The 27,951-nt window shown below is 37.4% G+C and overlaps 1 protein-coding gene across 3 annotated transcripts in view; it reads left to right on the forward strand.

Annotated features, from left to right (window-relative positions):
• Positions 1-27,951, forward strand: part of KCNIP4 (potassium voltage-gated channel interacting protein 4) — a 296,711-nt gene that overhangs the window by 80,405 nt on the left and 188,355 nt on the right. Inside the window, exon 1 of one of the 3 annotated variants that reach the window (XM_021395284.1) lies at positions 25,891-26,250. The exons of 1 other annotated variant lie outside the window; for it this stretch is intronic. In XM_021395284.1, coding sequence (XP_021250959.1) covers positions 26,151-26,250 — 100 coding nt within the window. In that variant the 5' untranslated portion in view covers positions 25,891-26,150. Of the gene's footprint in view, positions 1-25,890; positions 26,251-27,951 lie in introns of those variants that run through there. One more of the 3 variants, XM_021395286.1, reaches the window with a different exon arrangement.

Below are 27,951 nucleotides of genomic sequence, written 5' to 3' on the forward strand. Positions count from 1 at the left end.
CCGGCATGTCAGCTGCAAACACCTAAAATCACCACAGTGGACTGCGTCAGAGAGATGTTCTCCCGATGCCTGTGTCAAAAAGTTAACTAACTGTAAGGCCTGCATCCATAAAAGCACTGCTGTGAAAAAAAAGCAACCATGTCTAACAATTTACATGGGACAATTAATCAGGAGAGCATTGTAAATGTTTGAAGCTTTTGTGCGTGCATGTGATGCAGTAGGTAGAAACAAGTTGGAGATAGACCCACACTGTCTACCATCAGTGCCACAAAATAAATATAGTAATAAAAACTTCTCATTTAAACTTTCTAACCAAACAAGTGAGGTTTTGGATCCCGTCACAAGAGGGAAGATCCCAATAGAAAGCAAGCAATGGAGTGTAATTACAGGTCTATTGTGCCTTCAAAAATGTTCCCATCATCACCTCAGATAATAACTTCCAACTGTATGTAAGCTCAGCGTTCTCCTGTCTGAGAAAGGAAAAGTTAAGTTTCTCATTCATCTCATCAGTTTTATAACACAATACCATGAAGTAGCACAGATGTGTACTGCCCTGCTTTCAAAGTCTGTGTATCTCTTTTGGGGTTGTTTTGTTTGCATGAGTGCCCTGATTCTGACAGGATTGGTGTGAACAAGAGGTCTCTGGTCAAAGGTTTGGGTTTTATATCTAGAAACTTTCATAGGCATGGGGTTCAAAAAGGATCAACAAGGATGGGTTTACTAATGAAGACAGTGTTACTAAAAAAGAGAAAAGAGATTTCTGTCCTTTGCATGACAGTGGAAATTTTATTTAAACCATTGCTGTTTACTCTCTGTTCTGTTACCACGTGAAGGAACTGTGAACTCCTACCAGTATTAAACAAATGTGCTGTAAATAAAAAACACTTTGCTTGTCATCTGCAACAAACTGTTTTCGTCTCTGTGTTATTCTTTTGATTTTGATAAGTTTTAGTTTGGCAAGGTCTTTTTTACTATCTCTTTCTTAGTTCTTCATTGAAAAGCCATTCCTGGGATTTAGAAAAAAGATCTTTTCTAAGAAATCTGTTTGCAAGTTAGCTTGCCCAATCCTATTCTTTCAGTTTGCTTTTTTTTTTCATTCGAATTTACACAGGTCTCTTTACCCCCGTTTCAGTGTTTAAATGATGGTTAACTGTGGAGGAGACAAAAATAGATGAAGTAACTGACACTTTTTCCTTTGTCACATTCTGCCATGCTGTGCTATAAACGTATTTAATCTGGAGAGAACCAAAGGAGTAAAACCTAATTTAATAGCTATCAATCAGAGGTAGGAAGCCTTCAAGAAAGGCTGCAGGTTGGACTCAAATTTAGCGAAGGGGGAAAAAAAAGCAGTATGACTAAGACTGTGAATCTTTAGGAACACAAGACTGGAAGGAACAATCACAGTCATCAAGGCTCTCCCTTTGTGGGTACTAAAGCACAGAGATCCTTTCATAAGTACACCTAGCTCTTTCTTAAAAACAATTATGTCTTTTTCCTCTGACAACTCCAATTGCAAAACCATTCCTCTCTGGAAATTTGGAATCTTCTGATTTCCAGTCAGAATTTATTCATGGGCAGTGTAATCACTGTTTCTTCCTTCATCTTAAATAGCGTGTCTGTACAAGCTTGTTTTTATCCTTTCTTATTCAGATATGGCCAGAAATAGTGTAATTATATATCATTTTGTTATAACAAGTAATCAAACCTTTCCTGACCTCTCACAAAGAGGAAGTCTGCAACATCTGGAAGATGAGAGAACAGGATTTTAAAGAACAGTGAAAATCCTCTGCTTTTCAGCTAATCTGACCAAAGTTATTTTTTCTTGGATTTGAATAGCCAGAGATGTGTGCTGCTTTTTAAGTGATAACCTGTTAGCTTCTCATTCTGTGGTATTTCTATATCCTTCTTGGCTGTGACTTATTGTGCTTGCACATCCTGCAATCGTGTATTTCTGATATTACTTCTTTTCCTGTGTTTTTTTTTTTCAGAAGTGTTACTTTTACAGATTTTCTCTGTAGCAAATAAATTGTCATAGCTCTTGAACTTTAATCTTCAGAAATCTCAGTTCAGAATTTTCCGAGAATCTTTGTGTAGTATTAATTAACTGATCGTACTTAAACATTGAAAAGACTATATAGCTCTGACAGCTTTACTATCTTCAGATAAGAATCCTATGCAAGTAAAATAATAAAAAAGATATTTTTCCCAAAGGAAATGTCATGCCATTCATGGTTTTCTTACTGTGGAGCTTACCATCATTTTATTCTATATACTTTGACTTTAGGGATTAATAAAAATGTTTGGTTTTGTATTGTTTCTGAATGTATGCTTAATATAGGTTGGGCTACATCTGCACATACAAATTTTATGTGAGTATCAACCTGAAAATACAACTAGCACACAAAAAATATCTGATTGCATCTCACTGAATTGTTAATTCATTAATAAATTTTCTAGACTTCAGTCAAAACTTAAAGAATTGGTGCTAAATAATCAGGAATAATTACGCAACATAAGTAAAATCTCACAGATTTTGCAGAGAGGCTTTTAACTGCAGTTAATCTGAACAAGTCAAAAAAAAAAAGAGATGTATTGTTAGGTCTACAGTAGTATAGCAGTAGCTTAACTGCCTCAGGTGTCGCTTGGACGCATTTCCTATATTCTAGTGGAAAGTGTTTCTTGCAGAAGTAGAATCAAAGGGGCTGCTTGTTAAATGTGTGAAATGTAGCAAACTTGGTAAGAAGTTTATTTCTACTATTACAAGTAAATTGGGAAGAGCATTGCGGCATTATTTTTCCCACCCTGGTTTTCCTTCAGCCCTTGATGTATAATTGCAGGGTTTCTTACAGTATTCACAGTCTGAATTTCATGATTTGAAACAGTCCCTCCCACTGTAGATGGAAAAGGAAACAGCTTTTGACTGCAAAGAGCGCTTTAGAAAAAAGAAGAATTGTGGCTGAAATTCTGGGAGATCCTGAAAGAAAAAATGACTATCAATGTTTTATGGATGAAGTTATCTGAAAAATGTGGCAGAAAGAATTTGAAAGTAGTGTTATAACTCTTTGATTATCAATAGCCTTTTTATTCCTTATCCTATAGTATGGCTCAGTTTAAAATAATGAAACAAAATTATGTCTCTAGCTAAGAGGAATCCAAAATGAAGCACCAGATCAGTGTTGATAGGGAAAAAAAAAAATCATGTTTTCCTGAAAAACTCATCCATTTTCTCATAAAACAACTGCCTATACCAGTGTTTGTTGATTAATGCTTATTAATCTAATAGGCCTTTTAGCTTCCCAGAGTTTCCTTGTCATTGGATGTGGCCTGGGAGGGGGGAAGCAAAGAGTGCTATTAACTGGAGAAAGAGCAAGGGTGAAACAGAGGCAGAACTGACTGAGGGCTGAAGAACAAAACTGATTTGAAGCAGGGATGGATTCATTATCACAATTTGTTTCAAAAAGTTTTCCTTCCTGCACAGGTAGGTGTCCAGGTGGGTCTTGAACGTCTCCAGAGAAGGAGACTCCACAACCTCTCTGGGCAGCCTGTTCCAGTGCTCCGTCACCCTCACTGTGAAGAAGTTCTTATGCACATTTGTGTGGAACTTCCTGTGCTTCAGTTTGTCCTATTGCCATGCACCACTGAAAAGAGTCTGGCTTCGTCCCTTTGCCTCCAACACCTTAGATATTTACAAACATTAATCACACCCCCTCCATTAACCAGATGCTCTGGGCCCTTTACCATCTTTGTGGCCCTCTGCTGGACTCTCTCCAGGAGATCCCTCTCTTTTTTGTACTGGGGAGCCCAGAACTGGACACATTACTCCAGATGAGGCCTGACCAGGGCAGAGTAGAGGGGGAGGATCACCTCCCTCGACCTTCCGGCCACACTCTTTTTTTAATGCACCCCAGGATGGCATTGGCCTTCTTGGACACCAGGGCACACTGCTGCCTCATGGCCAACCTGTCATACACCAAAACAATAGGCAACTCTGTTGATGTATTGACTTAAACCCAAACGCTACATGAGTTTATCATTGAAGCCACAGATAATTATACAGAGAATTCAAGAACTGTGTTTTTTCTGTGTTTGTGTTATTTACCTCCCTACTTAAACATGCTTACAGGTCAAATTTGTTTTACAGAGAAAGCTTTGAAGAGGTAGGAGAAAATCCAAGTGGCTTTAAGTTTTGGTACTGAGTTTGTCCAAGATACATGCACGATGTCCTTGAAAGCAAATATCTCAACATTATGTTGCTGAAAAAAAATGCCTTCATCTTCTCTCATCAACACAGAAAATGGGAGTAATGTCAGTAGACAGGTCAACGAGTCCAGTCAAAGAAAAATCTAAAAAGCCTGAGAAAGTGATGTCACCACCTTCAATTGTACAAAGGAAAAAAACAGCTATTAACGTGAGCATATTTGTTCGTTTTTACCAGGTGAAGGATGAAACCAAAGCTGCAATCATCTCCAATGCTTTGCCAACTTTGTAGTACAAGGATATGTCATAATGCATGTGTGATTAGAGAGATGAAATGTATGAGGAAAATGCCAAGGTACTTGGAAAGGAAAAATTAAGAAATGCAGAAAATATATTTCTGAATGTCACTCCCATTAGTTACTCTTCAATATATTTTTCTTTTTTTTCCCCATTTATGTAAATGAGACATGACATTAAAGCTTCTGTCTTACTTAGAGACAAAATTAATTAGTCCTTGAAGTGCTACAGGAACAGTGCTCAGAATAGTCTGGATTACTATAGTTTATTATTAAAGAACAGTAGCTACAATTATTTGTTGATTCACTTGCATATGGGAAATGTGGTGACAGTGCTGTTCACTAAATACACAATTAAGTAAGAGAAGGTTCATCCCTTCACAGGTCTCGTTTCCTGTAGAAAATCTAGTACTATTTTGTCAGTCATCAATAACCTTATTGAGTGGCCCATATCATATACAGGAATGCAGAGCTTTATTTTTAAGAAGTCATTACAAAGCGGGACCACTGCTTTTCAGAGATTTAGCCAAAGAAAAATTATCAAATTATTTACATATCACCTGTGCCTCTCTGCTAGATTTCAGGAATTAACACAATGCATGTCCCAAAGCATGCAACTCAAAATAGTTGCAACACTTTAATTAGCACAATTTGAAAATATTCAGAGAATATTTTCTTGTCATGTAAAAGGAAAATCAGCTTTTCTGTCAAGAATTCTGGAAAATGGACTATTCTAATGATCTGCCATTCACTTCTAACAATATGCCTTAGACTGAAGTCTGCATAATGATTAGCTAGTTTTAGGAAGTGGTGACTAATAATTCACTTGCAAGGAGATCCTTCAGTTAGCATATTATTACAACAGATTTTATTCATTTTCATACACACATATATTTCAGCAACAGACCTAATTTAAAAAACAGAGTTTATGTAAGAAATGAACAGCAAGCAAAAGTCCCTTGCTGTGACTGATGGCATTAGTTATAGTATTGCTTCAGGTATAATCAGGACTGTTTGTCTTTCTGACATTACTGCAATGATATGAGATACAGTATGCTAATATGCCTGTCTTTGTTTATAAGGTGTTATTAGTCCTTTGTTTCTTTCAGTCTCTTAATTAGTGACCATTGTTTAAAGTCATCCATCTTTGCTCACATTTATGCAAATATTCCTAATTATTAACGATAGCATCAACAGGGTCATGTTTATCCATTTTTATCAAGAACATTTTTTCTAAAAGTCTCTTGTTACTACTCTTGTTCACAGGGAAACTTATTCTGTTAACAAATCCAGCTGTTCAGAGGAGCAAAGAATTAGTACCTGTGAGTCACAGGTAGATATGTTAGGCAATTTAAATTATAAGTATGTACTGTATGCAGAATTCATAAATGAATCCTTCCATCAATTGCACAACAGTATTTTCACAGCGTACTATGGAGTGGCACACAATATACTGTGCTGACAGAAATGGTGAGCATGCAGCTGATCATTTATAATTAAAAACGTGTACTGGAGAGATGTGGAGATATAGCAGAAAGTCCAGCACAGCACCACCAAGATGATGGTGAGATTGGAGCACCTTCCTGTGACGAGAGGCTGAGACAGCTAGGACTGTTCAGCCTGGAGAAGAAAGGCTCAAGAGTATCTCAACACTGTCTGTAAATGCCTGAAGGGAGGGTACAGAGAGGACAGAGCCAGGTTCTTGTCAGCAGTGCCTCTTGGCACTGGACACAAATTGGAGCACAGGAGGTTCCCCCTGAACACCAGGAAGCACTTCTGTGCTGTGTGGGTGACAGCACTGGCACAGGTTGCCCAGAGGCTGTGAGATCTCCTCCTTGGAGATCTTCAGAAGCTGCCTGAACGTAGGCCTGGGCACACTGCTCTGGTGTCCCTGCTGGAGCAGGGTTGGGACCAGGTGACATCCAGCAGTCCTTTTGAACTTCAGCCATGCTGTGATTCTATGAGGCACCTGACTGGAGGGCAGGAGGGAGCATAGAGGTGAGCAGATCAGGATGACTGTTCCCTCTTCCCATACCTGTGAGTAGTAAGACAGCTCTCTGTTCTCCACTTTCCTTCTTTCTTTCACCTTTTTCTATTTATGGCTTTGACGGTGATAGTGAGAACAGCTAGCCAACAATTTGCAAAGAGAGATGTGCAATCAAAGCATTCACTCAGTGTAATTCAACATACTCTTAACAAGGGGTTACAGGGGTACTATATTTCTTTTTCTTCATGAAACAGTGTTTCCTAGGAGATGACCACTTTAAACCTCTCTGGATTGGCACTGGAGGTGACTGTGACGTGTAAACCTGGTGTCTTATAAGTATGATGAAAGTGCCTCTGTCCTTGTTGATCCTACAGATGAACAGCATGCTTATGCTGCTATGCAATTATGTCAGCTCAGGGCCCAACTGACATTCCAAGACTGAAAAAAAATGTAAACCTTTTAAAGTGCTTTGAAAATTAATACATGCTGGTGCCAAAATAACATGAACCATTCTTACGTAATATCTTTAGCGTAACTCTAATCCTGGTGCTCCACAGTAGCACAGAAACAAAAAGACATGTTCTCTTAAATGCTACAATTAACCTTGTTTGTAGTTGAGGAACACTTCTTTTGTAGAAGAAAAACACCAGGGTAAATTTGATGAAGTTTTCCTTGGAACTTGAGATACAGTCAGTCCTGCAGTTTCATCTATCCTTTAAAAAAATAAAAATTAGTAATGTAAAAGCTAAATAATAACGCAATAGTCAATATTTATTTATTTATTTATTCTGATAAGGTATATATAAAGAAGGCAATATTAAAAAAGAAGTTTATTCTGCTTCTGAAGCAAACACAATACACTGAAAGAGAAATGTACTGGCTGGTAGAAAAAGCTCTCTGCTGTCACATAAACAAGGAGATTAGCAAATGAAGTAGAAGAATTCTAATGATATTACTGTTCTCATTTTTCAGAATGTATTCTGCCTGCCTGAAAAACAGTCTGAAAACTGCAGTTTACTATCCTGGCTTTAATGTATTGATATATACACACAAAGATGTTTGAACACAAAAAGAAAACTGACTTTATTAAATTAAAAAAAGAGAAACAACAACAACAAAAAAACCACAAAACTTTCAGTTTTGTAAAATTAAAGTGTAAAATTCCAGTAGTTTGGAGACTGATTACGTTTTTAATAACCTACAGTCCCTTCTCCACAGGCCTTCCTCTCCTTATTTTAAATAATATAAAGTTAATGGGAATAAACAATAGTTTAAAATTATTTGCTGATCAGTATCCATAACTAATCCGCCCATAAAAATGATAAAGCTTTGTATCTACAGGATATATCATTGAATGATTTAGTAGGCTGGGTTTGTATATAAAAGTAGGTCTGAAGTCTAGCAAGTTATTCTGAAGCATGACAAAGTGCAAAATATTTAGAGTAAGAAGAAAAAGTGATGAACATCGAACAGAAAGAGAAGCAGATCTATGAAGAGTACTGAAAATGAGGTATTCCTTTACTTCTCTAAGGTGTTGTCATTTGAGACTCCGAGGGCGTTTTAAGTTGAATGTTTTATGCTGAGTTTCCCTGTCATGGCATGATGTGACTTCTGCTGGTTTAGATTTGGCCACATAAGATAAGACTTTATTTTCATTCTTTGCCTTCCACTAAATGGCCCTATTTGTCTATATATATTTAGCCTTTTTTGTTGTAGGAGTGCAAACACAGCAATGAATGCTACATCATAAGCAATTTCTGTTGATAATTTGAGTGTTGAGTGTCCTATATGAACAGAGCTGTTTCCCAGAGAAACACATTATTAAAGCCTCCATGACTGCATTCATCATGTTTAAGTACCTGCATGCATTGCTATTCAATGCATAAAGGAGGAGGTGCTTGAATTTAGATGAGGCAATATATAAATGCCTCTCACTTGAGACTGAGTCTTCAGAAGTACTGTCCCTTTGGAAGAATTCACCAAATAGTTACAATGTATTAGGTCCTGTTTGGCACAGATCTTGCTTGCCTTTAGTTAGGAACAAGTTGCTGCTAAGAAAAGCAAAGGGCAATTTGAACAAAGCCTCAGGTCTGTCTTTCCTGAAGATCAGCACCTTTGTCATGGTGTTTTACTCCGAAGCTCCAGCTTACTTTTCAGATGGAAACAGCCCTTTCTTTGACCAGCATGTATCATTTATCATTTTATTGGTAGCAGCTAAGGATGCTCTAAAAATAGATGTGTGAAATGATGGACAGTTCATGATTTGTTGGCATGGAATCAAGACATGACAGCAGGGACCACGCAAGCCAATTGCATCCTCACTGCCCAGGTTACCATGGAAGCTTTAACTCTTTGCACTCCCTTTGTCTCTCTTGGTCACATAACTTGTGCAGTATACTTTAATAGTTATGGATGAAGTGTATTTCACAGTGTAAAATCCACCTGCCCACATTAACTGAAGCTGTCAGACATGATTTAGGTAGCTGTGTATATTTCATAAATTCTAATAGGAGAGTGCAGGTACCTTTGCCAAGGTCTTAAAGGAAAAAAAAAAAAAGTATATATACAAACTTGAAATGTGAATAAGTGCTAAATTTTAATATTTTTACATTACAATGAGAATTTAGGGGAAAGTTCCTCTAAGAGTGAAGAAGAATGAAAGAAAAACTAAAGAAAATTATAAGGAGATGTGAAATCTCTTATTCAGATTTCCTCAGCTGGTTTCTGTGTGGTCTTAAAGTACTCTATTTCTCACCCACCCTTCAGTTCAGGTATCTTTTTATTTCTGAAAATTTTCCTCTTCTGTTATTTCAGTATGATTTTCTCTCTCAGCTACATACAATATTTAATTTAAATACCTTCTTGCTTAATGTGACCATCTCCTAGCTTCTTCAACAAACTACTCCTCACTTTCTTCCACACGTGAACATTGTATTCTGTTTTCTTCTTCAGAGATAGCAGGGGATGAGGATGTTGGGGAGTAATGCCTCCTGAGAATCCCATGCACTTTCCCACTTGGTAATACCCAGAGTGGATGCATTCACAGGAACTTATTCCTTTGTATCATTCTGTTTTCTAAACCAAGTAGCAGAGAAGCGTGATAAGGGCTGTAGTCTCACAGCTCTCAGTGACTCTTTCTGCTTTCAACTTTTTTTTTAATTCCATAAGCCTCAGATTACAGACAAAAGCAGCATGTAAGTAAATGACAGTACTCACAGTCTCTCATTTCTGGAGCAAATGATTTTTCTTCTTTTCTCAGTACCCAAGTCCCAAAGGAATTTTCCTTTTCTCATGACATCTGTTGGCCATAACCTACATAGCAGAGGTGAAACTTACAGTCAGATTCCCTTAGACCTCTGATTGTACACAGAAAATTTCATCATGATCTGTCTCTCCGCTATGGATTTGCTTCTGCCATATTTCAGTCTCTTGCTCTCTAACACAAAATCCTTGGAGATTTTTGAACAAATGCCTGTGGAGGGGGTGGGGAAGGAAATCCACATAACTTTTAATTAGTTTCAGTCTCAGAAATGTCTTCTCTACTTGAATTTTGACCTGCAGAAAATACACTTTCTATGTGAATGTTTTACACCTGGTGTAGTTCTTACTGCTCATCTTTCCAAACTCTGCCATAATTTTAATTGGTGTATGACTACCAGATAAAGCTAGAACAGTTCTATCTTTCTCTTGAGTTGAATGTATTGTTACAAGATCTGTTTCTTCCATGGCTTAAGAGGTATGTCTTTGCCTGAACACAGTTTCACAAATCTGGGACTTGTTTGGAGTTCTCAGACTTGCAGAAAGCCCCTGATAATCTGGGAGTTTCAGTGAGGATGGGATAAAACTTATACAACAGTTTGTTTTAACCTTCTAAACACCTAGAAGCCCATTTAAAGATGGGCTTTTAAATGGATTTAAAACTCCATTCACACTAACCTCTGGATAAATGACGACTATACATGCTCTGTTCAGCTTTTGAACAGCAAGTCCTCACCATGTGACTATCACATGGCAGTTCAGTGCTAAAGCCCACAGTGTTCTTCTTGTCATGGAAATTACTGCATCCATGTAGATCAATAGCAGCACAGACATGGCTGGCAGGACATTTCCTAGTTCAGTGGTCTCACTGTATGTGTAACAATGGGTTGCTTTTAGGATACTGCAAAATCCAGTTTTTTAAATTAATTATATAAACTTCAGGTGTTTGTATTATGTTTTTGCTTGAAAGTGTTTCAACAGCTTGTACAATTCAAATCAAAACACATCATACCAGTAGTCTGCGTGCATGAATTTAAAAGCTTATCAGCTTTTTTGTTATTTCTAAGTGCTCCTAATCTTTCCTTTTCCCCATTCAATATCAGTAGAGAGCTACAAACTTAGAAGATTTGGATTTGGCAGCTCCTAAGTGATTGTGTTATTAAATTGCCTGTTTATCCTTCCCAGAATATAAAAATCTGAAGTTTGTCAACTCCAGTGCTTTATGTAGCCTCATTAATGCAGTACAAAATGAGGAAATAGGTGGGTAATAACAGTCAGATAATGGATTCAGCTCTGTCAAGTTTTTCCTCAGGAAGCTTGGATCAGGATTTGAAATCACATGAGAAAGAGGTTGGAATTAAGGAAATGCTAAGCAATGGTCTTGCATTCCTGATTATTTATAGCCAGAGAAGTCTCTATGTCATACAGTATCTTGTGCCATTTTAGCTAGAACATTACTTCTAATGTCCAACAGAGAACTGGGAACTTAAGAACCTGTTATTCTTTTCTATCCTGTATTTGATACGGAGGAGTTCAAGTGAGTAAGCAGACCTCATTTTCAGAGTGAAAAGAATTAATGAAAGAATTAAAAAGAAAACTTAAATTATTAATTAAGATTGTGCTAGAGAATATAGCAGGTAGAAATAAATGCACAATCATCAATCTATGTAGTCAATTTTTCATACATTTGATTTTAGGAAGTTTGTGAGCTTCAGCAGTTGATTAAGCTATAACGATTCAGACTCCTTATGAATAAACTTTTAAGATGATAAATTTCAAAGAGTTTTGGAGTCTCTTTAATCTTAACTCCATTGTTATTATTTAAAGAGTCAGTGTCTGCCTTTTCCAAATTGCATTTCTGCACAGCAAGAGCTGTACTCTACCTTCCCTTTTTCAACCTTTCACAGTAGACTAATACACTCAAAGCAATTACAGACATTACAGCAAGAAAATTAGAGTGTTGTCATAGATACTTTAAGATATCTTATAGTATAGCAGACAGACTGAATGCTCAGATTTTGGGGTGGGTATCAAGCTCTGTGTTACTTACAGTATATGAAGTAAGTGTATACAGAGAGATAAATGAACCAATTTCCAGAATACACTAAGAATGGTTTAGTGAAGTAAATTCATAAAAAAATTGAATTTTTTGTTACATAGAATCCAACTCATAGACAAAAATGTTTACCCAGAAAAGTGTTATTTGCCAATAGTCCTCTTGAGGTAAAACAATCTTAGTATCTGTTTCAAAAAACCCCAACACATTAGTAATGAAATCTGTTACTTTTCACTGTGTTAATATTGCTGCCATCCTGATCGTATGCAGTGAGATTAACTATGTTCACAGGACTTTAATAAGGATGCAATAACATGTACAAGTAATGTATTTTCTTAAATGTAAAATACGAGAGCAAAGAACCATGATTGGAGGTCTGTGACTCATTTATCTTAAAAAGATGAGGTACATGTCTATTCATGTACCCTTATTTTTAAAAATGTAAAGGCACTCTAGGGCACTCCAACAGCCTGTGTTAAAGCAAGCAGAGAGCTTGAATCCTGTTTGTGAATATCCTTTATTTGATGTTTTCTGTCCCTTTAAAATAGCCCAGTGTAAACAAGGCACTGTCTTTGAGTCAAAGTTGTTTTGTTTTTTTTTTATTATTATTTCATATAGATCCATAACTCACAGCCATGGTAGTCAGCAGTTCTGCCCGTAGGATCAGAGGACACGGATCTGTTCCCTGCATGAGTTAATAACTACAACTAGTAGCTGTATCACAACTGAGCAGACCCCCTTAGAGCTCCAGCAATGCAAAGATGCTCCACAGAAAAGAGTTTAACATGATTACATGGTCCCCAAAAGCAGAACCAGTACGCCACAAAGCCAGATAGTTCTGAAGAGAAAAAGCACAGAGTACCAACTGTTACCATCACCTTCCAAAGAGTTCCCCTCAGTTTCAGAAAGAGAGAAACCTTGCTCTGTAGGCATCTGATTCCTTGATTACCATCTTTTGTGTCCAGTTCTGGGTTCACCAGTTCAAAAAAGTCAGGGATCTCCTAGAAGGAGTCCAGCAAAGGGCCACAAAGATGATAAAGGGCCTGGAGCATCTCCTGCATGAGGAAAGGCTGAGTAACCTGCGTCTGTTAGGCATGGGGAAAAGAAGACTGAGGGAGGATCTGATTAATATTTATAAGTATCTAAAGGGAGGTGGGAGGCAAATGGATGAGGCCAGGCTCTTCTCAGTGGTGCGTAGAGGTAGGTCAAGGAGTAAATGGCCTAAAACTTGTACATAGGAAGTTCCATACAAACATGGGGAAGAATTTCTTTACAGTGAGGATAACAGAGCACTGGAACAGGTTGCCCAGAGAGGTTGTGGAGTCTCCTTCTATGGAGATATACAAGACCTGTCTGGACACCTACCTGTGCTACCTGTAGTAGAGCACCTGCTTTAGCGGGGGGGTTGGACTTGATGATCTCTTGAAGTCCCTTCCAACCCCTGCAATTCTGTGATTCTGTGATCTTTCTTATTCTAAGCCCCACATGGGGCATGCTACTCTTTACTCCACTGCTAAATAAAACATTTATCATTTCAAACTCCTAAATTTTGCACCTATGTTGTACTTTTGAAAATGACCATAAATTATGTCCAGTACCTTTGAGCCCAGCAGTTTATCAAATAGGTCTTGTTGCTTGCAGGTTGTGTCACAGAGTGCATAGGATTTTAATCTGTTTTAGTTTGTTTGTTTGGCTCTTTCCACTGTGAAATGAAGGAGAGACATTATCTCACACATACTATTCCCCTGACATCTATGAAATCTCATGTAATGCTTTCTCAGCACTCAAAATGGGTTTGGTTCTACACTAAATAAGAGGCAACAGTGTTTCCAGATGATTCTTCCTCCACTTACTTGAGGCATCATTCTCCCTGTCTAACATGACAAATTCCAACCTCAGCAAAACAATTTTATTTCCTGAAAACAGATGCTGTCTTTTTGGATGCTGTAACAGATGCTATTTTTTTTCTTGTATTTCTTTGAATTCTGCTTTTCTGTGACCCGTGCTTCATTTGTACTTAATTTTCATTTAATTTATCCTGAACCTTGTAATAAAACTCTCTAGTGTTCAGTAAATTACATAGAATTGAAATCCAGCTACATCAACTGTTAACATGCCATGAGACAGTTATTTAAAGCCCATCTCTGCCCAGAGATCAACACATTCAGGAGCAAAATAATTTATATATTGAGGGTTTGGCAGCAGCTCCCTCAACACAAAGCAGTTTCTCTGCTGGGACACTGGACATTGTGGTGCTGAAAAGATTTCATGAGGTCAGTAATATTTATTTCTGATCAAAATTTTCTTATTTATGTCCTGACTTAGACACACATAACAGATTAAGTGGTCTGTCTGCGCAGAAGTACCATATCAATACTAAATTGATTTATTGCAGCAGACACTAGATTTTCTTGAGTGAATAATGTATACAAGGTATGTAATTGTTTTTGCAGGTCAGGAACTCGATGAATAACCTTAAGTTCATTTATCTTTTTGCTAATACAGAGCTCAAAATGCAAAATCCCTGTGTACAGACATCCTCTGTATTTGCAAGATTTCTGGTAGGACTTTCTTTTCTGGTACAGCTGGCAAAAAATAAATCTGTGTGCTGTTTTTTTTTTTTACTGTACATGGTCACAGTACATACTCGTAAGAGTCAGGGACACATGCTGACCACTGCTGAGCACCATATACCTAGAATAATTTTGCTGATCTCGGTCTGAGATTCCAAATGAACCTTTGGAAACAGTGGTACTCAGAGGCTTCCGAGTGAAATAGAAAGCATGTTCCCATCAGACTTTTCAATTCAGGTATGTTCCAGTTAAAAAGAAAGCCTGAGTAACTTCCTTCATTTTATTGCTTTACTATTTAGATTACTATACAGCTGGGATGATTTTCTGAATGTATACAACAACACAGACAATGCCTAGGGAAGTTTTCAGCCTAAATGAAGAAAAATAAAGGAAAGAGTACAACTTAAAATCGGTCAGTTTTAATATGAATTATTTCACAGTCTGTGGAAAACATAATTTAGAGTTTGTTCTGGATTATGCTAAAATTTCTAAATGGAAAAATGTGTTTTCCAATTTTTTTTTTCCTTTTTTGAAAAACTGTTTTTAAGAAAAAGCTCGAACATTTCAGATGTTCAGTTTTCTTATTTAAAAAATATGCCCCAGAAGATCACTTTTTCCTTATATCTAGGTTTAGGTTAGATAAAGGAAAAAGTGTTTTACAGTGAGTGTGGTGAGGCACTGGAACAGGTTGCCCAGAGATGTGGTTGATGCTCCATCCCTGGAGACTTACGAGGCAAGGCTGTTCCAGGCAAGGCTGGATCAGGCCCTGGGCAACGTGATCTAATTGTGCATGTCCCTGTTCATTGCAGAGGAGTTGGACTAGATGACCTTTAAAGGTCCCTTCCAACTCTAAGGATTCTATGATTCTATGATCATAAGTAAGAAATTTATGTGAGATGTATACAAAAGGAATAACGGATGTTATATTATTGCTTCAAATAATTTTTTCTAGGGGGAAACCTGCTTGTTTTGAGGGACAGATTTACAGAGCTGCATGATTAAGATGAGAAGAAATGGGCTCAAACAGCAGCAGAAAAGAATGGGGAATTTAGGACAACTACTGGGATGGGGGTCAACTTTGCTAGAGAGTGAAGAAGGGCTGGAGTACTTTGAAGGGGGCTCTAATTCTTTTTAAATGTCTATCAGGAGTCATATGAGTATAATGCAAGAGACTGGATGAGGTGGATTCTTGAGATCCGTTAAAGTTGCAGATCTTTAAAATTCCAAGTCTGCAGAATTACTTTTAAAATATTTTTATTAGGTAGCTGTTTTTTGCAAGCTTTATTTCAAGTATTCTTTACAATAGGAATGTTTTTGATTTGTTAGTAGTTATCTTGCGTTGGTGGTGTATTACATTCATTCACTTTCAGTGATCCTATTTGAAACCTGAAATGTAAGGTCTATGTATGTCTAACGCTCAGCAAGGTATATGCATCAATTCTGATGATCACTAAAATATTGCTCTAGTTTCAGATAATTATTACATTAAATTTTTACCCTGACACTTTTACTACTTTTGCAACAATATGAAGTAGTGAATAGGGAATAGGAAAGATTTCAAAGCTTCATGAACAGAACAAGTTTCACTGATGTAAGTCATGAGAATGAGGAATTACTCCCTCTAAATTGTGCAGTTTTTCAAAATGTCTTCTGAATTTATTCTGTATCACTGAAAATTGTCCCCATGTGAGAGGAAAAAAAAAAAAACAATGCAGTCTGCTAACTTGCCCTGTGTGTAGCATTTTTTTGATTACAGAAATATCCCAGCTCTCACGCTTAGTAAGTAACGGGTAGTAATATACCATGTTTGGTTCTCTTACAATCCATTTGGTATTTATTTTTTCTTATTTTCATGTGAAGCTATGGAATGTCTAACATTGATGACACTTCAAGGCTGCTGTTAAGCAACTGCTAAACTCATTAATTAATGCTGCTACTAAGCAACTACTAAACTCATTAATTAATGCATCAGCTTTATTCTGATGTCATTAATGTAATATTTTCAGTGCTGGCCTGTAAGTATTTAGCTTAGGATCGCAGCATCATAGTCCTAGAGTAGCACTTAATCCTGTGTTCACTTCCTGTGTGACTTAGTTAATTAACATGTTGTAAGACCAAGTAGCAAGGATTCAGTGTAAATGTGTCTGTAAAAAAGCATGCGATGGAAGTTCAGTTCTCCTTGTAGTCTGAAGCAGCATATTATATCTTTTTGGAAATAGGAAGAACCTCCCTATACTGAAATGATAAAACTATCAAAAAGATAATGGTGAAAAGCCACAGCAAAGAAGGTATCATTGCAGGATACTCAAGATAGTATATGTAGCATAGAGTGGAGACAGTAGAAAACAGTGATAATATTAAATGGATAGAACATCACGTGCAGTTCATACCAGTAAGTTGTTTACTGAGAGTTGCAGGTGTGTTTCTGTATTTTGATAACTGCCAAGAGGACACTCCGTCTTAATGTACTAGTATGTCTGATCCATCCATTCTTTGGCACTTTGATAGTGAGATGCCAGATAGAAAGAGATTGTTAACATGTCTGAACTGGTCTGAGATCAACATAATTGGGCACACAACTACATTGTCAAAACATTGCTCAGCTGCAACAGGAGCAGACTTGAGCTTGCAATTTAAAAACAATCCCTGGCCAGTTGAGAGGTTGCTGTGGGTTTCCCTAGGCAGATATGAAGCTATAGAAATTTGGCCAGTGATTTTTTTGACAGTGAACAGTTGTGAGTGAGAAAGTTAAATGATCCAGAACAGTGATTTCTGACCTGAGCCCTGAATGTGGGAGTGACTAGATCGTGCCTTTTGCAGGAAGTAATGGAAGGAAAGCTTTATCAGCATTAACTAAGCTGTTCCATTAGTAGAATTGCTCAGATGTTGAAAACATTAGCCTAATTTGTGTATAAAATGGGCTAGCTACCTGTAAGATCCAGACTGATGCTACAAATGTGTAAAGTAAAAAAAACCAAAAGTTAGTCTCAAAGAGATGTATCCAGTGCATCATCAAAGATGCATTTGGTTGCAGAAAGATTTATAGCTAATCTGGATAATTTAACAGAAGAATAATGTTTCTGAGTTATGCAGTGTATTCAAAAGAAGAATCTAATCTGCAGTAGCAGCTTAGAACAGAACCTGAAAAAACAGAGGCAAGCTTTCACCTTTTACTTTAATGTTCATAGTGTAAGTGGTCAGCAGCCAGGACAAAAGAGGACAAAGAACAATGTGAACAGTGTCCAAAAGTAGAAGCTGCAGACTGACTGATGTACTTAATGACTGGCAGTGTGAGCAGGAGATACTGTAAAGCCATAAAACAACCTGAGAAGATGAAAAATTATACTGAAGTGGAAAATACTGCAACCAATGAGATGAAAATGTTTCTTCAGAAATAAAGTCACAGAAAAGTCAGCAAGCATGGAAATAGCCAAGCCCACAGGCCATGAAAGACAGATAACAAAACCATGGGTGTCACAAAGTCACTGCTTTATAGCTTGTAGGGTTTCTAAAGTGTAATCAGGGGAAAATTCCTAAGACTGCTTCTGTTTCTGGGAGGTGGAAGATAAGTACAAGCCAAAGCTATGGCTGCCTATTCATCTGGTTTATCCACAATGAAATAAAGAAATTGCATGAATACCGGTGTCATTTTCATGATGGAAGAGAATATAGGGATTGACCAGCGATCAAACAACTGATCAGATATTCAGAGAAAGGAATAAGAAACAGAAATAAATACCTAACAGTAGCAAAGGTTTTCAGGCGTCACACTTGTTTTTTATTTCGACAAGTGAGGTACGTTAAATGTCATATTTCGTATTTTGAACTCTCTTTATCATATATTGCCAGTGAATAAAAAAGCAAAGTAAATATCTGGCCTCTCTTAGAACTTCTTATAAGCTATTAAAAACAAAGAGCAACATTCTTTAGACATGTTTTAAAAAAAGATGTAAACAAGTCTCAGTGTCTTGTGTGTATCCACTGGATTTCTTTTTGCCACTGAAATTTTCACACCCTTTTGGAAGGCTACCAGCTCACACAGAAACATATTCACATCCTGGAACCAAATGGAGAAGGTAGAAGTCAAGACCTAATTGTTACAACGCATGAAATACGAATTTATTTAAAAGCATATTTTAAAAAGCCTGGAGTGATGAAGACTGAAGAGACAAATAGAATTAATAATCTGTAAAAAAAAACCCAGTCATATTGCTGATATGTTAATGACTATTTTATGGAGAAAGATATACCAAGTGAATACAAAGAGTAAGAAAATAGAGGAAGTGGTAATACAGACCTTTATATTATATAAAGACAGAAAGGGGAGAAAAAATGTTAGCAACAAGAAGAATTTCCTGCCTGTTAAGTTTAGAGTAGCTCTGCTGAATTTAGAACTGTTCAAAATCTCTAAGTCTTTGTGCTACATGCAGAGAAATCTCTTCCACATTCAAGTAGTAAATGCCAGTACTTTTTGTTTCTCTGGACTGTTTCACTAACCTTCTTCAAACCTCTGCGATAAAGACCACGTATGCAACTGAACGAGGTAGGACTAATTGTTCAATTAGAGCGGCCAACTATCCTTGTCAGCTGGTTGAAAACAACTTCACTTCTTAACAGTGATTGGATATCAAAAGATAAGACTTACTATTGAATACATGACTGAGATAAGTTATTTTGTTTCTTCAGCGTGAGAAAAATTATACAAGCCTTGATTCTTTAGGAAACCCAGCCCGCACTTCAGTGAGTTTCTCTAGTAAGATGACAGCATCACTCAAAACTCCTTCATGTGAATGCAGGAGTTTGCTTAGGCACATGGATTTGTATGGATTGGTCTTTTATGTGGTAAAGGTCTGTGGTAAAGGCTCTGGGCAGCCTGGTCTAGTGGTTGGTGACCCTGCCCACAGCAGGGGGGTTGAAACTAAATGATCTTTGAGGTCCTTTTCAACCCAGGCCATTCTATGATTCTGTGAAAGGTCTGTAGGAACAAACAAACAAAAAAAGACACTGTCAAGATGTGAAGAAACTTGTTGGGCTCCTTCACAGCGCTCCAAGTAGGCTAATTGGGCAGACTTGGAAACAATGTCAGCTTACTTATTTTCTTTATGAATGTTGGTAAGCTGTATATAACCAGCCTGAAAAAAAGGCATTCAACTTGTCACTTTTCTTCTGTTATTTGCCTTAATAATAACTTCTGGGAAAAGTGGGAGCTCACCATTTGAACTAGGAGTACACTCTAACAGGTCACTGGTGCTTAAGTCAGACTGTAAGATCCAGTAGATGTTCCAATTTCTCTGGCTTCTTGGTTCTGTTTTGTTTTGTGTTTTATTTGTTGTTGTGTTTTTTTTTTTGTTTTGTTTTGTTTTGTTTCTTTGTTTTTTTGTTTGTTAGTTTAGGAAGAAGTTTGAAAGGCGTTGCCTTGTTGCAGTCTCTCAATCTGTTTTCCATAAGTGTATGAGGTAGGCTTTCCTGTGACTTTTTACTGTTGATTGGCATAAAAGTCCTTTGTTGTCTGCAGCAAGCTACTAATGAACCAACAAGGGATTAGGAGGAAAAGTCTGGCGAACATCCACACGCTACATCAGCTGAACTGAAGGAACCCTTCTGTCAGTCTTTTATTTTGAGACTGTAAATAAGTTTTCTAAACATACTTATGATAAAGTTCACTTAACACAGTGTTCACAGCTAAAGCCCACAGGAAGCTTGACAGTTTTCCAATAACATGCAGGAAAAAAATGTAGCAAAAAAATGACTATATTTCTAATTATTAGTGATGTATCTTCTCCCTTTGTTATCCACATGAAAATTGAAATATCATAATAAATTTCCACCTTCCATCCTTGGCTATGGAATTAAAAATCTTGGCATCCATATGCTCTACCATTGCAACTATACATCTGCCTCTTGTGCTAGAAATTATAGAAAGTGATGAAACAGATATACTTCAAGCTAGTTTTTTGTTGTAATCTTTCAGTATAGTTTGTTAATGGATTATAATTTTGGACAAGAGTTTGAATAGCTGTGTTTAACGTAGTTGTGTTTTTAGGAAGACCTAGTATAATTTTAGTAAGTTTTGTTAGCAAATCTATCTTGTTACCAGGATGTCTATTTAGTTTATGGTGCATGGTTTTACAAACGCAGCAACTGAACATAATGTATGAATGCTTTCCCAGTACATTGTGAGGCTCTCTATTTTGCAGAGCTAAATAGTTCCATTGAAAATGCGAGTTGGTAATAGTTTCTATGGTTTTGCAGTTTCTCTGCTGATCATTGTAAAAGTCCTTTCTTGGGTCATTGCACCCTATGGATGAATAAAAAAAAATATCCCAGAGTTATGTGGGGAAAGCTGTTCTGGAAAACAGAAAATGGCAATCTACAATGAGGTCTAGATATACTGAGGAAATGTTTTTGCATAGATTGTGCAGTTTTTATTGAAATCTGTTATTCCTAAGTGACCTAACATTTAAGAATAAAGTAAGACCTCAGAAGTGGCAGAGATAGAAGAACAAACAAACACAATACGAATAGGATGCTTTGTGATGGTCATATCACTCTACCTTGTGAGGCTTTGGCAGGACATTGCAGACTTCCATTACTGTAGTTTAAGGAAGAATTTGAGAGAGAACAGATGTAATGGTTTTTCAGAATATTAAAAGGCTGTATTAGAGCCAGTAACATTTCTTTATGAATAAAGTTTAATTTGTGATTAAGTAAGGCTAGCACTATTGATTGAGAGAGTTAAAAGCTCAGTATTTTCTGAAATTCAGAAGTGTCTAAGTATGGCAGTAGTGTGGTAAGACTGGCCTTGAAGGTGATGGCAAATACTATATATATTATGAAGTGGATCCACTAGATGAATGTAAAGGGAGGGCTGAGATAGTTGGAGCGACAAGCCAGAATGATAGTATTTGTAGCAGTACTCTTGAGTGGACTGAAAAAAAAAAGAGAGAAAATTAGCACTTCACAAGAAAAGCAGAGAGAAAGTCACAGTAGTTGAGATTCAAAAACATGAAAGTCTAAATGAAGATTTTTGTTCTTTGACGGAAAAAACAGTATCATAGAATTACAGAATCTCAGAATCATAGGGGCTGGAAAGGACCTCAGTAGATCACCTCGTCCAGCCCCCTGCTAAGGGAGGCTTCTTACAGGAGGTTACACAAGAAGGCATCTGATTCTTAGAGCTGTTGCAGTGCTGGCATTATATATATCCTTGATTTGAGAACATAAGGGGAAAAATAAATAAGGAACGCCTAGGTTTAGGGTGTACTGGACTGACATAGGTAGAAAAAAAATCAATGAAATTACTTGTCTCACAAGCTCAAACACCGTTACACTGCTGTAATAAGACAGTCTCTTGAACGATACGGGATGTAATGGAGGGGTGGGTCATATTCTGCTAGGAGGCCTAAAGAAGCATGGTGAAAAAAGCTGCTGAAAACCTGGTAGCACCTGTGACGTCTCACAGTTGTGAGGCATTGGACATGAATTTATTGAGGCCAACTGTCACTTAGAGAAAATTAAAGCAAATATAAAACATAATCCCTTGACACACTGACTATCTCAAAATTTGAAATAAAAGAGTTGCTGCTTCATTACTGATGATGCACAGGAGATTTACAAATGATTCTTTGGAAATTCTTTTTGAAAAGATTTCCTCTGTAGTTTTGAAAATGATCTCTATATTCTCTCATGAAAAAATCTTGCTAATAAATAAGTAGCGCAAACAAATCATGAGAGCAGCTGAGCTTCATCTGTGAAATTGTAACAGCCAAACATTTTTCAGCTTCAGTTTCCACAAAGAGTTTTAAAATATAGTTGTCTGACATTTTTATGACATTGAACTTTTTTGATGACTTTTACTTTTTAATGAGGTTTAAGGATTTACAGTAAAGATGGAGTTATCTGAATAACATTCTTCCACATGATGAAAAAATTTCTGTCTTCTAATGACATGTAATTCATGGCCACCATAAGTATGATGTCTGCATCAGCTTCCAGAAAAACACACTAACAGATTCAGGGAGCCACATATTCAAGAGATGGACTGGAAATATAATTCAGTGTTAAGGACTAACGAATACTCAAAGAGAATTCAAAAGACTAATTAGAATTATTGACATCTTGATAGTTTGTGTGCTGCTTCTGACCTTCTGTAGCAAATCAAAACTTCTGAAGAGTGGTGTTAGGATAGTATCCAGAATTTCAGGTATACTTTTGAAATGGGACTAGAACTCAACTGTTTGGTAAGGATGTCTTATGTCACTGAATCTTTGAAAAGCCTGTTTATGAATATTGCAGTTAATAACGTTTTCTATTTAGTCACTTCTGTAAGAACACGAGATGTATGTGCTGCTATTTAAATGTAAAGCAGAGTGTGAAGAGCCAAAACTTCTGCTTCACGACTACATCTTTCCCCCTGTCCAAGACTGGAGATTCTTTGGGTGACATATATAATCTTTGCCAGCCCATACAATTATTGTTGCCTGATAATATGGGACAACAATTCTTGTTCAGGGCATCATAATACATATCATTATTCTGTCTTTTGAAGGCAAGCCATACTGGTGTACTGCCCAGAAAGTTGCAAGGCGTGGGCCATTATAAGATTTAATGTTTATAATAGCTGAATACATCACTGCATTTCACATTTTTTTTGAGGATTCATTAAATATTTACTAAGATGGTTACATTCAAAGGAATAAAACTAATCACTTTGCTGGTTTTGTTCAGTGATTTGATAAACTAAAATATATACTTGTTTTATATAAACATAAAATCTTTACATTTATGTTTTATTTTATTCTCTATTTTTTATACTAGAAGTAAATTCCAGAGAGTGAAAAAAAGTAAACACATGAGTTACAGGGACTAAACACTAGCTGCAGAGATAATAAAGCATTTGTGTTAATTATGATACCTCATGATTTTCTGGCCCATTTCCTCATTTAGAAAGAATTTTACCCATTTTAAAGATAAAAAATATATATTATTTTTGAATAGCTACTCTTGTAGATATACATGTTCAAAGTATATTAAAAATAAGTTATAAGTACTTGTTCAAAGCTGTTCTTATTAAAGATAGAAAGAAATATTATTTCTCTTTGTAATAAGTTGCAGGGACATCATAGCTTTTAAAATGTTGCTATGGATTTGGAATGTTATTCGTATCTTTATCATATGCATGCCTAAAACTACTATCTAGATTTTTCTTAGTCAAAATCAAGAAATTGTAGCTTCTGTTAGAGATTCTGCTTTCAGTTTTTCACATTGCACTGGACTCCCACTGGTGCTTTGAGCTTTCTGGACTGGACTCCCATTTGAGTTTTCTCTTGCTTTCCATAGACATCTTCTGCATCTATCTCTACCAGTGGAAGAGACCATTAGCATCTCTTGCTATCTGCTGTCCTACCAATGATAGCTTTTCCCAAAGTCAGTTAGCGTAATAGTTTGTAGATACATCCAAGTTTTCTTTAGGCAAAGTCATGAAGGTTAGCTCAGATCACCTATCTGAACTTTTTAAGGAAATCCAAGTGATTTTAAGTGATGCAGGGCAGGTTCCCATAAACTCTTTCATTAGGTGGTAAAGAATGACAGAGGATAATAATCATCCTCACTGGAGCCATGGCAAAAAATGGAGAGTGGCTCAATGAATATGAGTGCATAAAAAGAGGAAATGTAAGGAAGAAAGATAAGCATTCCTGGGAACTCTCTGTAGACCCACTTATCAGTTTTCAATCCAAATTGATTGAGCCTTTTTTTTAACATTAACATTTCATGATATACAATATTAAGCAATAGCAGTATGATTCATGGTACCTAGGATCTTAGTCATAACAGTGTAAAAAAAATCACTGTATTGTAGTTTAAAGCTGCATCACAAGATGAGAAGTGATCATTTAGATATATCCCTAGCTTGAAATATGACCAGTGATTTCAATTTCATATATTTACTCTCATGATAAAAGATTGTATATGAAATGCTTTGTTGAACAGGAGACAGCAAGAGAAATACCTTTTGTAAGGTTTCATAAGATTTTACTAAGAAGTAATGAGCTAATAAAGGAAAGAATCTTTATTTGTGTATTATCTCTATATATGTCAAAAAGAGAAAAAACGTAGAGGAGATTCTCATAACTGGTTCACAGCACATGAGAAAGAGAATCCCAGAATCACAGAATGGTTGAGGCTGGCAGGGACCTCTGGGCCCATCTGGTCCCATCCCTGCTCCAGCAGGGACACCAGAGCAGGACCTACAGTCCTTAAAACCATTGATAATGTAGCTTAGCAGATAAGATTTTCAGCTTGTTTGAAAGAAAGATTAAACTAGAGAAAGAAGAAGAATGTAAGGAAAAAGTTTGCAGCACATAAAAGCAGCTAACCAAGGAAAAACGGCCTGCAGAAGAGAAATGAATGCAAACTTAAAGATTTGCACTGTGTCTTAAGCAGAGCCAGCAACGGTCTATTTCAATATGCTTAAGATGGAGCAGTTAAACCTTAGGTTTTCTAACAGAAAAAGTGTTAAGCAGCTTCAGGGAATTCAGTCTTGAGCAAAAAAACATGGGATAGTGACATGCAAATATTAATCTGGATTAATCTTTGTATATTCACAGTAGAAGATGTTGTGGGGTTCTTTTTTTTCTATTTATTATTCTATTTTATTATTCGTTATATCACTCCTCTTATTCCCACTTCTTCTCATTGTTTTCAGTAATGATAACACACACCACAATGCGAGTATACCTGGGGAATTTAGAGTTGCTGCCAGCTCTTACATGACACAAAGATGTTTTTTGAACATAATCCAAAGAAAGAAATGGACAGTAATGGATTCCAGCCACGTGAGGGACAATACTCTACCAGAGAGGATTAAATTTATTGCAGTTGTTCCTTGCTCATTTTTTTTGTAATAGAGTCGCTGTTTTTCTAATGCAAATTCCTTCTTAGATGCTAAATTATTTAGGGATTTAAATAGTGTTTCCTTAGCCATGCATGGCACTTTGTGCTGCGTGAGGCAGAGCTGCAGACCTCTGCAGGAGGGCAGCAGGTGGGAGATACCTGGTAGTCCTCTGGCTGTATTTGTGCTGTTTCTCTGGGAAAACACTCCATTTAGCACGTACTACTGAAGTGAGAGACCATAAAAAATAATGAGTGTACTTTCCCCTCTTCCTCTCAATCTGTTCTTTCAAACGTTTGTTTCCCAAATCATCCTAAGCACTAAACAAAGCTTAATAAGGCAGGAAAATTAAAGAAGTTGTTGTTCATTATGAAAAGCATTTCGTAACGCACGGCGCTGAGCAGCGTCTCGTGCATTGCCAGCCACATGCTGCACCTCTCATTTTTTTCCCTTCCCAAGGAGAAACTCGCAGAAAGTTGGCATGTCGCACCCCGGCTCACGCAGGGGGCTCTGCCCCGTCCCCACGTCCCCCCCGGCTCCTTCCCTCTTTTTGCTTCCAGCTCTTTTCTGTCCCTCTCTGTCCAATGCGAGGCCCGGTCCCCGCGTCTCCTAGGCGACGTGCTACCCGCACCGACGCTGCCAGCAGCCGCGCGGCCACGCCGGCGGCTCGCCGGCCCCAGGTGGTTCTTTGCCTTGTTCTTCCCGGCCCGGGGGCCCTTGGGGCGGCCGGGCCCTCCGCACCGCCCGGGAGCGGGGCTGCGCCCGGCGGGCCGCGGCCAGGATGTCCGCCCCGCTCCCCCCTGCCCCCGCGTAGAGCGATGGCTTCGCCAGGAGAGCCGGGCGGGAGAGCACTTTCCTCAGTGGCTGTGCTCAGACCATGACCTAACTCACCATGAACTTGGAAGGGCTTGAAATGATAGCAGTTTTGATCGTGATTGTGCTTTTTGTGAAAGTGTTGGAACAGTTTGGGCTGATTGAAGCAGGTTTAGAAGGTAAGGGAGTGCTTTTTGGTGGCGTGTCGTTTTTCTGTTCCAGTTCTACTCTCGTGGACACCGGTGAGTGGGGTGTGCGGTGCTACCTGGGTCACCCCAGCCCCACGGGCACACACTGTCCATGTTACAGCTGTGGGGATTTTCTCTTGCAGGAAAAATAACCTGACATCCTGAGTACTGCTAAGGTGTCCAGCAGGGATAAACGCTGTAAAATCAGAGTATCTGGTTCCTGCTGTAACTCTGCAATTTTAAATCACTAGGTGTCAAAGGATGTTTCAGGATGCTAACATGCAAATATTGCTTTAAATTTTTCTTGTAATCTATTCATGCAAGCATCTGGACTGGGATTATTGCAGTTCAAGATAGCTATTTTGTGGTATTCCAAACCTGTTGAATTTTGAATCTACTGTTAAAATGTGAAAATAGTCTTGAGGAGGAAGAACTGTGGTACCTGGATTCATAATAAGCAACTGTAACATTCACACGGGGCAACTGGGTGTAAGTTTTATTGTTTGATGCTTTATCTCAGATCACCTCCTCCCTTTTTAGCAGTATAGTTTCTGTGTAAAGCAGTAAAAAAAAAAAAAAAAGAAATAAGAAGCTTACATTATTTTTAGTGTGCTTTTTATTTGTAAAAGAACACTGATTGCAGCAAAGTTGCAGTGCAAATTCTCAGTGTTTTATCATGTTCCAGACTGAAATGTTCTGTCTCAAATATTGAAAAAATACATATTCTCAGATCTTCCTGTAAGCTAGGATTTAAGTCCAATGTATGTACTTGTGCCTGTGAAAAGGGGAACTTTGCTGACTGAGAGATTGTAGTTTCTTGTGTTAATGAGTGAGAATACAAGCAAAACTTGCTCCCATGAAATGATCTAAAATAATGCTGTTTATATTATAATTCTGAGAAGTGCAGTCTTTTCCTCAAGTGACTCTTAGTATGGAATTCTACACAAATGTTTCTCTGTGTTGCTTGCTAGTTTTAATTACAGAATCTGGAAACACAAAATGTGTTATCAAGTGCATTTTTATGGAGAAGGTGTGCATCTACTGAAGTGCATTACTATGAGTTGAAATGACAACAGATTCCTTTTTAATGTATTAACTTAAGCTTTTATTTTTGTTTCGTGTTCCATTGTAAATAGAAGTGTCAATCCACTTGAGAAATGCTGTGAAAAGAGTTATTTACAGCACTAAAGGTTGCAGAGATTCCACCAAATAGACAGTATTTTCTGTCTAGGTAGGTTGTCAAGTCTGTGTTCTCTTGAGTCCGACTGTTACACGTGGTCCAGTTCCTTGGTAATATTTAGCACTTGATTATTGTCTAAACTTGTTTTTATGGCTGGGAAAGTGGTAATGGGAAGGCAGTTAGGAATATAGTGAAGCTGCTGTTAGTGATTGCAAGATTTCTGTAAGAAAGAGGTTGATGATGCAGCTGCCTATTTTGTCTGCCTTGACAGTCAAAAGCCTGTCTGTCTGCATGTGCCTGTTTCTTCTTCCCTAGTGCAGTACAGGTTTCCAACACTCCAGCTAAATGAAATCACAGGAAGATGTGTATGTCTCATTTCTCTGTGATGTACAAATGGTGTAAATGAAAAAAGGCATGTTACATGAAAATCAAGCAATAGATAAAAAGTAAAAGATATAAACAATAATGTATGAAAGTGGGCTTTAGATAAATACCACAGTCTTATGGATTCA

The sequence above is a fragment of the Numida meleagris genome, chromosome 4 (genome assembly GCF_002078875.1).
Source record: "Numida meleagris isolate 19003 breed g44 Domestic line chromosome 4, NumMel1.0, whole genome shotgun sequence".
NCBI lineage: Eukaryota > Metazoa > Chordata > Aves > Galliformes > Numididae > Numida > Numida meleagris.